This window comes from Nelumbo nucifera, chromosome 1 (assembly GCF_055504915.1).
Source record: "Nelumbo nucifera cultivar China Antique chromosome 1, China Antique-T2T, whole genome shotgun sequence".
Taxonomy (NCBI): domain Eukaryota; kingdom Viridiplantae; phylum Streptophyta; class Magnoliopsida; order Proteales; family Nelumbonaceae; genus Nelumbo; species Nelumbo nucifera.
The window spans coordinates 150,654,035-150,668,360 of record NC_142649.1 but is presented as its reverse complement, the minus strand read 5'-3'; the positions used below and the strand labels follow the sequence as shown (position 1 = coordinate 150,668,360).

At 47.8% G+C, this 14,326-nt stretch overlaps 1 protein-coding gene across 1 annotated transcript; it reads left to right on the top strand.

Moving 5' to 3' along the window:
- Positions 1-11,394: 11,394 nt before the first annotated feature.
- Positions 11,395-14,192, top strand: LOC104606639 (FAS1 domain-containing protein SELMODRAFT_448915). The gene has a single exon (XM_088894687.1). It carries the CDS (start codon positions 13,434-13,436, stop codon positions 13,902-13,904), a length of 471 nt encoding a protein of 156 aa, XP_088750813.1. The 5' UTR covers positions 11,395-13,433; the 3' UTR covers positions 13,905-14,192.
- Positions 14,193-14,326: the final 134 nt, after the last annotated feature.

Sequence of the window (14,326 nt, the reverse complement as noted above, 5' to 3'; positions counted from 1 at the left end):
TCGTAATGACTTGTCTGCTAGGGAACTCGGGCGAGCTAATAACTTTAGCTCGCGAGCTACAATTGCCTCGGAGTATCTCTTCAAAGATAGCCCAGGGAGCCCGGAGTTCACTTCTCAGCGGACTCCTCCCCTTGAGCTGTAACGTAGCGGACTGCTTCGTGGGCCCGTCACTTGGTCGCACCGGGCTTCAATGCTGGGTTGTTGCTCACGCCAAGTCAGCGTCTATGTGTCACCGTTTCATAGGTTGGGTCAAATCATTCTTCATCAATTGCCCCCCACTCCTCGAGCTAAGAGTATTGTCTTAGCGCGGGGAGTTTATGAAGTGCGATGGACTGATTTGACCGAAATTCAAACTTGATTGACTGTCCTCCTTAAATGCGTTTGTGGGAATCAAGAGATTTTCTGACCTTCTTGACTTTTCGGATTCCGAAAACGTGCTAAGCTGGCTTTTAACTCCGAACGTCGTTCAGCTGTGACTACCTTAATTATGGAAGACGTGCCACCAATCGCCTTCGGTTTTCAGAAGGCGTGCGGTCGGGATGCCTGCGGGCCATTGGATCTGCTTTTATCTGGGCCGTCAGTTTGAAAGGGTGAAGGCTATAAATAGGAGGCCCCCTCGGGCCTCATTTTCTCCCATGCCATCTTTGTTGTCTTTGGATTCTGAGGTCGCGCACTTTATCTAGCCTACTCAAATTCCTCAGCTTGCTTCGTTCCGTCTCCTTTGGTGAGTCCCAATCGGTGTCAGCCATGTCTGGGTACCCATACCACACCTATCACAGGGGCGATAGCCAAAATGATGATGCTCCCTCGAGCTCGGGGGGAGCCTGGGAGTAGATCCCAGAGGCTCGGGAAGCCTCTGGCGACATAGCATCTACTTCTAGGGGGAGGGAGCCTGATACCTTTGGCCCTTCCTTGATGACGGCGGAGAGACTCATGTCTCTGATCCGCTACTTTCGCCTCCCTGGGGACCTGGTTTATAGCCTCCCTACTGGCAACTTCCCTTGGGAGCATGGTCCTAATGACATAGTAATCTTTCAGGAACAGCTCGAGGCTGGCTTGCGTCTTCCCCAGCACCCCTTGATAGTGGAGGTGTTAAATCACTTTAACATCACCATTGACCAGCTTCATCCCAACACCATTCAAAACATGGTTGGGACTATATCCCTGTGTTACGAGTACTGCCTTCCTTTGGACCTTGATATTTTTGCCTCTATCTTATGTATAAAGAACGCTATTCCTAGGGTTCTTCCGGAGAGGCGCTTTTATTACCTCTCTCCCCGTCGCGGCTATAAGCTCTTGTACGAGCTGCCGTATAAGATTCCTGCCTGGAAGCGGGATTACTTTGTGGTCTGTAACCCTGAGGGGTGGCCCTTCCCAACTGCTTGGAGGGGCACCATCCAGGACCCTGGGGCTGAGTTGGACCCTGAAATTCGGAAAACGATGCTGTCCTGGGCGTCGGTAAGCTTCCTTTGCTCGGACTACTTGGCCGAGGAGAAGCTCGCGCAGGCAAGCTTGAGCCCGGGTAGATTGCCTTTTTAGGTCGCGTAGTGCCTTGTGACAATATTGTGCCCACATGTATTTTGTTTCTTGCCAGACTAATATCTTGTGGTCTTTTGGCAGCCATCATGTCTAGTGCCGATTCGCGTCGTCTTCTCTCGAGCAGCCAGAGGCACCATGCGAAGAGGATGCACCCCGACCAGACCCCCCCTTCAGGAAGTACTGAGTTCGGGTCTGCCGAGCCGGTTCTACCCTCTCCTCCGCCCGAGACTCCGATGCCCCCACCTGAGGGGACTAGTGGGATTAACCTTGGGGGGAACGAGCTCCCTCAGCCGGGGGAGGCTCCCTGTAATCCCCTCCAGCCACGTCCTTACCCTCGGTTCCCAGTAGGAAAATGTAAAGGGGTAAATGATTATCTTGTGGCTCACCAGAGGAGCCGGAAGGCGATTACTAATGACGAGGTCGCTCAGTGGGGAAATATGGAGCCCGGGGACCTCTTCGCGTTCGCCTCTGCCCATTGCATGATGGTAAGTGACCCTTTTCCCTTTTCCTCTCTTGTTTTGCTTTTCTCCACTGTCCACTGATCTTCTCTTCCATCGGCAGGTGAATTCCGCCATCCATGTCATGGCTCCTCAGATGCACATCCATCACGTCGACACCCTCGACCAGCGGGCTACTAACAAGAAGCTCCATGGCGAGCTCGACCGGATCCGAGGCGAGCTCCATCACACCCGCAAGGGAAGCGAGTCTCAGGAGCTGCTCGTCCACGACCAGAAGGCTCAAATCACCCGGCTTTCTGAAGAGAGTATGCGTTACAAGGAGGAATCGTCGAGGATGGCGGCGGAGAGGGAGCTCCTCAGGCAGTAGGTGCGGGACTTGGAGTCCACTCTTCTAAATCGGACTCGGAACTTTGATCAGATGGTGGAGGCTGAGCGAGAGAAAGCGGTTTGGAATTTTAAAGACTCCTAGGAATTCCAGGACCTCCAGGCGGAGTATGGTTCGGGTTTGTACCGCTCTAGGTTTAAGCTTTTCCAGTGGCTGGTTCGGAAGAAGTTCTCCGAACTCAACCTCAACGGCATTACTATGAAGGGTCTGTCTCCTGAGGCGGCAGAGGAAGAGGAGCCTGACTTCCTAGAGGATGAGGAGGCGGATCCTTGAGGTGGCGTTTCTCTGGACTTCTGGTGGCTTCCAGGTGTCATAAACCCGGTCTTTCACAAGTCTTTGGTTGGGCGGTTGTGCCCTGTGGTAATCAGACTTTCTCGAGCTGTAAAGCTCGGTTATTGCACTGTTACTTTCCTTTTTTTTTGTAGTGATAATGAATGTTCTTTCCTTCTTCTTCCAAGTATGATGGGTTCTTTGTATCTTTGCTAAGGTGATTCTCGATGCCTAAGCTACTAGAGCTATTTACCCGAAATAAGGCATCTCCATGGTGCACGACAAGTCGATTGCCACGTATACCCGAACTATTTGTCCGTCAGTTATTCTTTACTTCGATCATTGTACTAGGACAAGCTACGTTTGGTGGGGTTTAAGCCCGCGCTGCTTACACTCCTCACCTTGACAAGCTATCATGGGGACGACTAGGTCTGACTGCGCCGAAATCGTGTTAGCTCAGCATTCTTTGCCCTTAGGCTCTGGGGGTGACTTATAGTCTACTTTTGAGGTTTGCCCGTGCCTCAAAGGCGATCGAGTCTTATTGCACCGAGATCGTGGCCTACTCGGTTGTTACAGATAGTATTGTCTTAAGTTGACAATATTCCATGCCTGAGGTACTTGTTTCCCTTCGAGGGTCTCGAGCTCGTACGTTCCTTTCCCGAGCACTCGCTTTACTCGGTAGGAACCTTCCCAGTTGGACCCGAGCTTGCCAGCGCTGGGCTCAGGTACCATAACTTTACGAAGGACCAGGTCGCCAACGCGGAGGTTCCGCCTCTTGACCTTGGCGTTATAGTACCGAGCTACTCTCTGCTGGTAGGTTGTGGTCCTGATGTACGCGAGGTCCCTTACTTTGTCGAGTAGATCAAGGTTGGTACGTAGCTCATCTTCGTTCGTTTGATCACTGTATGCTTCTAGCCGCAGCATAGATACTTCGATCTCTACAGAGATTACTGCTAAAGGTGTCGTAGGTGAGATTGAAGGGTGTTTCTCTCATGGCAGTCTTCTCCGTGGTCCGGTATGCCCATAGAACACTGGGTAGTTCATCTGCCCCAATCCTTTACCTCGGTCCAACCGTGCCTTTAATCCGCAGAAAATGGCTCTATTCGTGACTTCTGCCTGACCGTTTGCTTGAGGGTGTGCGACTGAAGTAAAGTTCTGTTGGATTCCCATGTCTTGGCACCAGTCTTAGAATTTGATGTCTTCGAACTATTTGTCGTTATCGGAAATCAATACCCGAGGTAATCTGAAGCGGCACACGATGTTTTTCCAAAAGAAGTTTTGAACATTTCGGGCTGTGATCGTTACGAGGGGTTCGGCTTCTACCCACTTGGTAAAATAATCCACTACTACCACTAAGAACTTCCTTCCACCCGTTGCTGACGGGAATGGCCCGAGTAGATCGATGCCCCACTGTGCAAAGGGCCACGAGCTGGTAAGATACTTGAGGTCGGCAGCGGGTTGGTGGTGAATATTGGCATGTCTCTGGCATTTGTCACATTTTCTAACGAGCTCAATAGCACCTGCCTTCATTGTTGGCCAATAATACCCCTGTCGAAATGCTTTCTGGGCAAGGGTCCTGCCCCCCAAGTGCCGCCGCACAACCCCTCATGAGTGTCGTGGAGTACGAGCTCGGCTTCGGTAGGCCGCAAGCAACGCAGATAGGGAAACGTGTATGATCTCCTGTACAGTCGTTCGTCTATCATGACGTATTTGGCTGTCTAGCATTGCACCCTTCTAGCTGCATTGCAATCTGCAGGGAGGGTCCCGTGTAGCAAGAAGCTCGCGAGCGGGTCAATCCAGCTCGGCTCTGCTTGAACAACGGGAGCGACCTTCTCTGCCCCATAAGAATGCTAGGCCGAGACAGGTCCTCTATGTACACGGTTCTCTTGGTGATGTCGCTAGTGCTGGCTAACCTGGACAGGGCGTCGACCTCAGCGTTCTCAGACCGAGGGATTTGTCTGATGAAGTGTGACTGGAAGTCGAGTAGGGCTTCTCTGACTTTGGCTAAGTAGGCGACCATGGTCGGCTCGTGAGCTTCATATTCGCCAATGACCTGGTTGACCACAAGTTGGGAGTCGTTGCAGATCACGATGTGCTTGGCTTTTACTTCTCTGGCTAAGGCTAGTCCAGCTATCAACGCCTCGTACTTTGCTTCATTGTTAGATGTCGCAAACTCGAAGCGTAGCGTGTACTCTATTTTCGTACCGCTTGGGCCGTGCAGAACTATTCCAACACCGCTGCCCAATTGGTTCGAGGAGCCATCTACATGAAGAATCCAGGGCTCCTCATCCCAGCTCACACTTGGCCTAACTAGGAGAGATGCCACACTGGCTGCTACCTCACGGGGCTCGGACTGAACCGGCCTGGGAGCTTCGAGCTCACCCGAACTGGGGACCTCGTGATCAACCGGCCTAGGAACCTCGGAGCTGAACATGCACTCGGCGATGAAATCTACTAAGGCTTGAGCCTTAATGGCAATTCGTGGCTTGTATTGGAGGTCATACTCGTTAAGCTCAACAGCCCACTTTGTTAACCGACCAGAGACCTCGGGCTTAAGCAAGACTTGCCTCAGAGGTTTATCGGTGAGGACGATAACAGTATGAGCTTGGAAGTACGGGCGGAGCTTCCGAGCTGCGATTATCAATGTGTATGCTAGCTTTTCCATCTCCGGGTATCTCATCTCTGCTCCCTGCAATACTTTACTAACATAATAGATGGGTCATTGGACCCGATCTACTTCCTCCATTAGTACCGAATTAACCACTTCGTCGCTCGCCGAGAGGTACAGTTCTAAAACATCGCCCTCCTCGGGCTGGGTTAAGGTCGACACACTAGTGAGGTATTTCTTGAGCTCATCGAACGTGACCTGGCAGTCTTGGGTGCATTCAAACCCTTTGCTCTTAATTGCCTTAAAGAACGGCAAATAACGGTCCGCCGATTTGGACATGAAGTGGCTCAGGGCGGCTATGCGGCCATTCAACTTCTGAACCTCCTTCAACTTCCAGGGTGGTCTCATATCTAAAATGGCCTTAATCTTATCTGGGTTGGCTTCAATGCCGCATCGGTTAACGATGTATCCTAGGAACTTGCCTGAGGTCACACCGAATACACACTTGTTTGGGTTCAGTCTCATATTAAACTTACGTAGAATTTCAAAAACAGAATGCAAACCTTGAATTAATTCATGTGAGAATTGAGTTTTGACGACCATGTCGTCTACATAGCATTCTACTTTTCTGTCGATTAACGGCGCAAACAATTTATTTACAAGCCTTTGAAAGGTTGCCCCTGTGTTTTTCAACCCGAAGGGCATAACCATGTAATAGTATAGGCCGAATTCCGTGATGAAGGCAGTCTTTTCTTCGTCCGTTGGGTCCATCTTGATTTGGTTATAGCCCGAATAGGCATCCAAGAAACTTAGCAACTCGCGCCCTGAGGTCGCATCCACCAAGCGGTCGATTCTGGGGAGCGGGAAGCAGTCCTTTGGGCAAGCCCGGTTCAGGTCGGTGTAGTCGACGCACATGCGCCACTTACCTTTGGCCTTCTTTACCAGGACAGGGTTGGTTACCCAGCTCGGGTAGTGGACTTCTCTTATGAAGTCAGCTGCGAGGAGCTTTTCAACATTCTCGTCGACCGCTTTCCACCGCTCCGGGGTTAGGTTGCGTTTCTTCTGTCTAACGGGCCTAACTACAGGATCAGTATTCAGCTTGTGAGTTATGAGTTCGGGGTGTATACCGGGCATCTCTACCGCGAACCATGCAAAAATATCTAAATTTTGAAGTAAAAAGCTTACCAGTTCGGATCATAGGGGCTCCTAGACGGAAGCGCCGATCTGAAGCGTCTGAGCCGGGTCTGCCGCTGAGGTCGGGACTATGACTATTTCTTCCGTGGGCGCGGCTCGCTCTTTGCCTTTCTCCGTGGGCGGCTCCAGTTCGAGGTCATCGGCCACCTTGGTTTTCCCCTTCAGGGCGGCAACATTGCACTTGCGGGACTCGAGCTGGTCACCCCGCGCTACCCCCACACCGAAGTCTATTGGGAACTTCATAGCCAAATGGTAAGTGGAGACCATCGCCTGTAGGACATGGGTGATCGATCGACCTATTATGGCATTGTAGGGGGAGGGGGTCGCGACCACCAGGAAGTCGTGTTTGAATTTGACCATGCAAGGCCATGTGCCGACTTCCACAGGTATTGTTATTTTCCCAAGGGGGCGGACTTCTTCTCCGCTGAAGCCCACCAAAGGAGTGTATGTAAGCTTCAAGTCGCCTCTCTACAACTGAAGCTGGTCAAATGCAGCTTTGAAGAGGATGTCGGCTGAGCTGCTTGAGTCGACGAGTACGCGCCTGACCTCGAAGTCGTTGATTCTTAGCTTTATTACGAGCGTGTCATCGTGGGGATAGTGGACCCCTTGCGCATCATCTTTGTGAAGAAAATTGGCTCTTCTGTCCTCAGCTGCCACTGAAGTGCAACCCGCAACGATCGAACCTCCCACTATCACGTGGATGGTCCCCCGAACTGGCCTCTCTTCCGGAGGCTACCTCTACAGTTGTTCGGCTGGCCTGTTGCTGGACTCGAGAGCATCCTTACCGTGCTCCCCTTGCCGACCTGTTTTATTACTATTGTTATTATATTGTACAAAGTTTCTCAGATATCCGCGACAGATGAGCTCCTCTATCTCGTCGCGAAGGTTTTTACAACTCTCGGTACTGTGACCGTGATCTTTGTGAAAACTGTAATACAAATTCTTATTTCTTTCATTGGGATTCCCCCTCAGAGGGGGTGGCCACTTCACGTACAGAGCGTCCTTGATCGCCATCAGGATTTCAGCCTGCTTCGCGTTCAGTGGGGTGTAATCAACTCGGTCCGCAACAGGAGCTCAGGACAATTGACCCGGCTTTGTCCCTCGAACTGTATCCTTTTTCTTTCGGTTGTCCCCTTGACTGGAAGGCTCTCCTTCTCTCTTTCTTTTTTTGGGCGCGCCCTCGCCCTTCTGGTTGATCTCCTCTTCGGTGGCTATGAACCTGTCCGCAAGCTTCAGAAACTCAGTTATGGTCGCTGGCTGGTTGACGACCATGTGCCATTTGAACTCTTTGTGTGTCACGCCTTTCTTGGCTATTGCAAGGTGTGCGGTGGGGTCCAGGCGCGGTATCTGCATACAAGCATCATTGAACCGCTTGATATAGCCCCGGATGGACTCTCCCTCTCTTAGCACTATGCTGAGGAGGCTTTCTTCAGTTCGCGGGCACCGTTTGCTGGTGACGAAGTGGGACGTGAAGGCTTATGCGAACTGCGCCCAACTTCTTATCGACCCAGGTGCCAAGTTCTGGTACCACGTGCGGACTGCTCCTTTAAAAGTAGTGGAGAAGGCCACGCACATGCACGACTCACTGGCTCTCGCCAAGTGCATTTGTGACTGAAAGGCATCTACGTGATCATTTGGGTCAAACGACCCGTCATACTTGTCATTTGGGCTCAGCGTTCGTGCTGCTCACCTCTGCGCTGTCCGAAATGGTTTGTGCAGTAAGTAGCCCGGTCCGCTGGCGATGGCTGCGGACAGAGGGATCTTGCTTGGTCTGTTGCCAGGATCTCGAACCGGTTCTCAAGGTTCGGGGTTTCAAACTTCGACTGCCGAGGTGATGTAGACCTGGCGAGTTGGGGTCCTCCCGACCTGTCCGCCTGCGGCGAGACCGAGGCAGCTGGTCTCTCTCGTCTACCGTGGGGGGAGGCCTGGTTTTGGGGGGGCTCACCCTGGCTAGAGGGGCGCTCGTCCTGGCGGTGAGACCTAGCTTGCTACGAGGCTAGGTGCCGAGGCGGGAACTGCGACTGCTGAAGCTGAGGTTGAGGCAGCTGGGGGAACTACTGCTGATACTGATACTGGGAAACCTGGTGCAGCACATGTTGTTGATAGAGCTGAAGTTGCTGGAATTGTTGCATTTGGGCCTGCATGGCCCGCATGCGTTGCATCAAGTCCTCCAGTTGATTCGGGTTGGCCGCTGGGGGCACGACCGAAGGTTCGGTGAACGTCGCTCCGATTGTAGCAGGGAGTGGGGCGACGATAGGTGCTACTGTAAGAGGTACATTCAAGCTGGGGATTCCGTCCACCGAGAAGGGGACGGTGAACTGTCCTATATAGACAGTAGGAAGCTGGGGTTGTCCTCTGGAGTTATCCATTTCCGTGCTTCGTTCGACGTTGCTAGAGGAAGCCATGAGTGTTGGATTTTTTCAAGGAAGAAAAGAACTGCGAGAATTTAGAGAGAAAGGCCTTTTGAAGTGTTTCCCACAGACGGCGCCAAATGATGTAGCGCAATCCGGTCACTCCTAGCTGGCACTCGTGTAGCTCCTGGAAGACACCTGAGATGAGGAAGAATAAGAAGAATCCATTGGGGGGCTGCCCAGCGGGGACACTCTGATGCTTAAGTCAGTACTCGGTAGAAGCAAGGAAGAGGCGGAAAGCTAAGAGTGTGGATAGCACGTTACCACTATATTCAAGAGGTCTTAGATCCCAGAAGAAAAGCTTTCTTCTGCCCTGAGGGCTTTTATAGGGACACTCACACTAGGTCGGGCATAACCGCCACTGGGCCTCTACCACAGTCGTTACCTGCCAGGGCTGCGCAGGTGGCCGTTGTGGTGTACGCCTCGCCTGGGTGAGTGACACATTTCCAAAGTGGCAGGCACGCCTTTACCTGCCGAGAGACGTAACGTAGACTGTTGAAAGGACTAGGACTATGCCATCAGTAGAGGATATGGTGCAGTCTGACCGGTACGGTCTGTCAGTCGGAAGCTTCCTGAAGAACGCTAGTGCGGCTCGTTCGCGAGCTACTTTGCGACGAGCTTGGAGCACTCCGGGATTATCCTTAGTGGAATTGGTCCTCGTAATGACTTGTCTGCTAGGGAACTCGGGCGAGCTAATAACTTTAGCTCATGAGCTACAGTTGCCTCGGAGTATCTCTTCAAAGATAGCCCGGGGAGCCCGGAGTTCGCTTCTCAGCGGACTATTCCCCTTGAGCTGTAACGTAGCGGACTACATCATGGACCCGTCACTTAGTCGCACCGGGCTTCAACATTGGGTTGTTGCTCACACCGAATCAACGTCTACATGTCACCGTTTCATAGGTTGGGTCAAATCATCCTTCATCACATACGATGGATCCCACCATTCTTTCATTTCCAACTGTTATTCACTTATTCCCTTACTTCTATACCATGCAAAAATGAGCTTATGCGAAAACCTACCAACTCATATTGAGAAAGTATCAACTGCACCAGTTGTCATATCTTTATCAATGGGGTTAAAAGAGTGGAATTAAAAGGAAAAGTTCAACCTAAACGAAAGAGGATCGCTTGCTGGGTAACGATCAATTGCCACATGCTTCCTGTTTATTGGACATGGATATTATTATATATTGCGGTTAACAGTTCCACTATTATATGTTACTAATTAATGAGATTGATTTTAATTAATCTGAACATGAATAAAATATTTTTTCCCTGCATAATAACTATTTGCTAAAATATAATTTGTAATACTAGATAATCTTGTAAAGAAACTTTTTTTTTATTTTTCCTGAATAAAAATCAATTTAGTTTCATAATAGAACCACTTTTTTATTTTTCTTTTTAGTAACTTGTGCCGCAAAAGCAGTGAAGAGGACAGTGTGTAGATGCTCATTTACTACAAACTCAGACCTTATTTCCAAGCTTATTAGCTTTCACGACGAAATTGACTACGAATGATGTTGATGCTATTTGAATTGAGGTGCATAAGTAGCAGATAAGAGTCCTACTAAGCTGGATGAACCAAGATGGGTGTGGTGCGATGGACAAACTGTGCATGACGAGCTAAAGAGAGTCCAACAACCTACAAAAGCCGAAGTCAAAGGCCCTAATGTGGTTTCTTGGGAAAGAGAACTCCAATGTTCAAGGCAACAAGACAGAAAAGATGTCAGTTAGGTCAAGCTGCTAAGAACGTATTGTTTTTAACCGAACAGAGATGAAGAGCAAGAGAGTGAGAAGGCTAGAATGTAGGGAGTGGATTAAGATAATACCTCATGCAACGTGCCTTTAAATATCCATAAGAGGATGTTGTGGTTCTCCTCACTTTTTGGAACACATGGCATGCGTTGGAGTAGCCTTCGATCGAGGCTTTAGGGCAATTCCATGCTCCTTATCGTGGGAGGCCATGCAAAGCCCATCGTTTGCCACATGCCCCTCTTAGTCAAAGGTTCTCAATGTGCATTGTTGCTGTTTCCTCTAATGTACAATGGTGCTCTGCGTTGCCAATCTGGCTGAACTCATGGCCAGGTCTTCGGCCACATCAACCTCCATGTGGTAATTCAACCTGGACGAAATACACCCATCACTAGATAATCTTGTGAAGAAACTTTTTGTTTTTCCTAAATAAACACCAATTTAGTTCATAATGGAATCACTTTTTTTTTTTTGTGAATCAGCAGTTCAGTTATTAACTTGTGATATCATAAATCAATGTTTAAAATATAAAAAACGCATAGCGTATCGAGATATCCCTTGGATACACACATAGAAGAAAAATTACAATATACATAAATATGCATTGATATGCATAGAAATATTATACAAAATTCAATATAACAGAATAATACATCATAGTCAACATACAAGAGCATATAGACAAGGTCTATTAAAATTATAACCACATCAATGTCTAACAATTCAATTCAACACAAAATATTAATGTCTAATAATTGAAGAAAAAACATTTAGTAATGGAAAACATAAACTCAAGCACAAAATCAATGATCCCCTTCAAATACCTAAGTATACACTTAACAAAGCCCCATTGCACATCAATAGGTTTTTGAAGGAACTAGCAGGGTTTATTTACTACAAATGATATCTTAGGCCGAGTGAAGCATATTGCAAAGCACCCACCATGCTACAATACTCTAAAGGATCCAATAGGGGCGAGCCATCGGTCTTCGAGGCTATAGGAGTGGAAACTAGTTTTACACCATCCATCTTGCACTTTAGTAAGAGATCTATTATGTATACTTTTTGAGATAGTTGAATAACATCATCATATCAATGAACTTCAAGATTGACATCATATCAATGAATTTCAAGATTGAGGAGGTAGTGCAAGCATCCCAGGTCTTTGATGGCAAAGGCTTCAACAAGAGAGTAAATTAAGAGAGAGCTATAATAGAATTACCAGTAGCAAGTATATCAACATATACTAAAAGAAAAATAATAGCATCACCATGTTGATATAAAAACAATGATGGATTGGCCTAAGCTAAAACAAATCCCAAATCAAGCAGTTTAACTTGTAGCTAATAAAATCAAGCCTATGGAGCTTGTTTAAGACCACAGAAGGCCTTTTTAAGTTTGCATACATGTTTGTGAAATTGAAGATCAACAAAACCTTTAGGTTGCTTTATATAAAAATTTTCGACAAGATCTTCATGTAAAAAGGCACTAGAGATATCTAATTTCTTTATGGGCCAGTTCCAAGTGAATGCAAGGCTAAGCACAAGCCAAATGGTAGTAAATTTAACAATAGGACTAAAAGTTTCACCAACATCAATCAACCCCAAGTTTCCAATTGAATCCTTGAGAAATAAGCCTGGCCTTGCATGCACTTCTATAGAGAGACATCAACATTATATTTAAGCCATAGACCCATTTAGATCTAACAACATTTATATGTGGGTCATTAGGTAAAATCTCGCAAAACCACTTCCCGTTAGCGCATCAAACTCTTGGCCCATAACCTCACGCCACTTTGGATACTTGATACTGCTTGGGAAAAAGCAAGATGGCTCAATAAGAAGGGATGCAAAGTGAGAAACTAGGGCCTGAGGAAGACGATAACTTGTGGCTATTAAAGCAGTGGCTCAACATGTCCCATCTTGAGACCAAGTAAACATGAGATGGGACCGGACAAGGACAAGTTGAGAGGTATCCATAATGGCTTCTAGAGCACCGGACCGGATCAGACGGTCAGACCGGAAAAACCAGGAACCGATCATCTGATCGATTCCATTTTTCCTCAAAACCGGGAACCGATCAGGAGACCGGTTCCATTTTTCCCCAAAACTGGATATTTGCAAAAAAAACATTGATTTAGTCAGCAAACTGCTGACCCGGGCATTCGAACCATTCAACGGTTTTGACCATTTTTTATTTTTATTTTTTTTTTGTCAAAATGGGCTGATCATTCGGTTCAAATGGTCGGACTATTCGACCTAGGAACTGGACCCCTGACATGTTCCGACCGCCATTTTCAGAAAAAGGATAGAGGATGTATGGGGCCGCACCACATTACCCCTTAATTTTGCTAATGCTCTTCCCCCATTTCTAATAATTCATGACCAACTTCAAATCAAATTATTCAATTGCATTGAACTGACGTGGGATGTTAGTTACGTAGTTGGTGAATGGTGATGCCGTGATGGAACTAAGAGTGCTTTGAGTTGGGACTTGTTGGAGTTAAGATTTTCAACACGAGCAAAGCGAATGGGCACCGAAACACATGCTAACGATCGACTCTTGGGTCCCAAACTCAATACAAGTATACAACCACCAAATTACATGTATGACCTACTTTGCAACTGTGCTTTCACTGCTATATCTAAATCTAAAACATGTATTAAATTGTTCATGCATCGAGTGTGAAGATTTGAGAGTAAACGTTATATTCGCCATCAAATAATAATTCTAGCCCTCCTCCTCCTCCTCCTCCAACTATCTCTCTGCCATCCCAAACCTTCCAAATCTTTAGGCTCTCAGGGTCTCTCAAAATGGGTTTCCATCTTTTCATCTTTCTTGCTCTCCTCACCATCCCCAAATCAGAAGCCACTGCCAACCGGACTGATCTACATGTGGCCATGGCCGAAATGAGATCAAAGTCTTACTATAGTTTCGTAATGCTTCTAGAGTTGCTGCACAGCAATGGTAGCCAACCACAACTAAGTGGGGAAGTAACCTTCTTGATGCCAGAAGACAGAAAACTATCCGAGTTCTCCGTCTCCGTGAGCTCCCTCCGAAATTTCATACTAAGTCATACGATCCCAACCCCTCTCAACTACAACGATTTTCTACATTTCCCTACAGGGACCCTTATCCCATCTGGCATCCAAACCAGGATGATTACTATCCAGAACCACGGCCGGTCGAATTTCTTGGTTAATAACGCCCAAATTGTAGCACCTAATGTTTGCCAAAGCTCTTCCATAAGGTGCCACGGGATCGACAAAGTCATTGAATACTAGGTCTCACCAGATCGTAAAGCAAATATTACAGAATTTCTCTTTTTTGTTTTTTGCTTTTTTTTAATAAAATGTGGTTTTCAATAATCAACGATCAATGAGCCATTATTAGATTAGCATGTGAGAACCATCTTACAGCCAAAGGACTGCAAAAGAAGATATTTGCCATCCCTTGAAGAATTTTGTACAAAACCATGTTCATGTCATGGCACAGTGCATCTGATTATGGACAGCAAGCATTAGCAAAGGCAATTGAAATCCGTCATAATATCAATGGATGAATGCAACCATGTGCATATATAGCTGGGCTGCAATTCGCTTCGGTTCAGCTTCAGTACACTCTTTAAGTCTAGTTTTTACCATACGCACGAGTCAGGACCTATCTTTAGTGCCCCCACTCCAGTCTCCAGGCATGGATGCAAAAA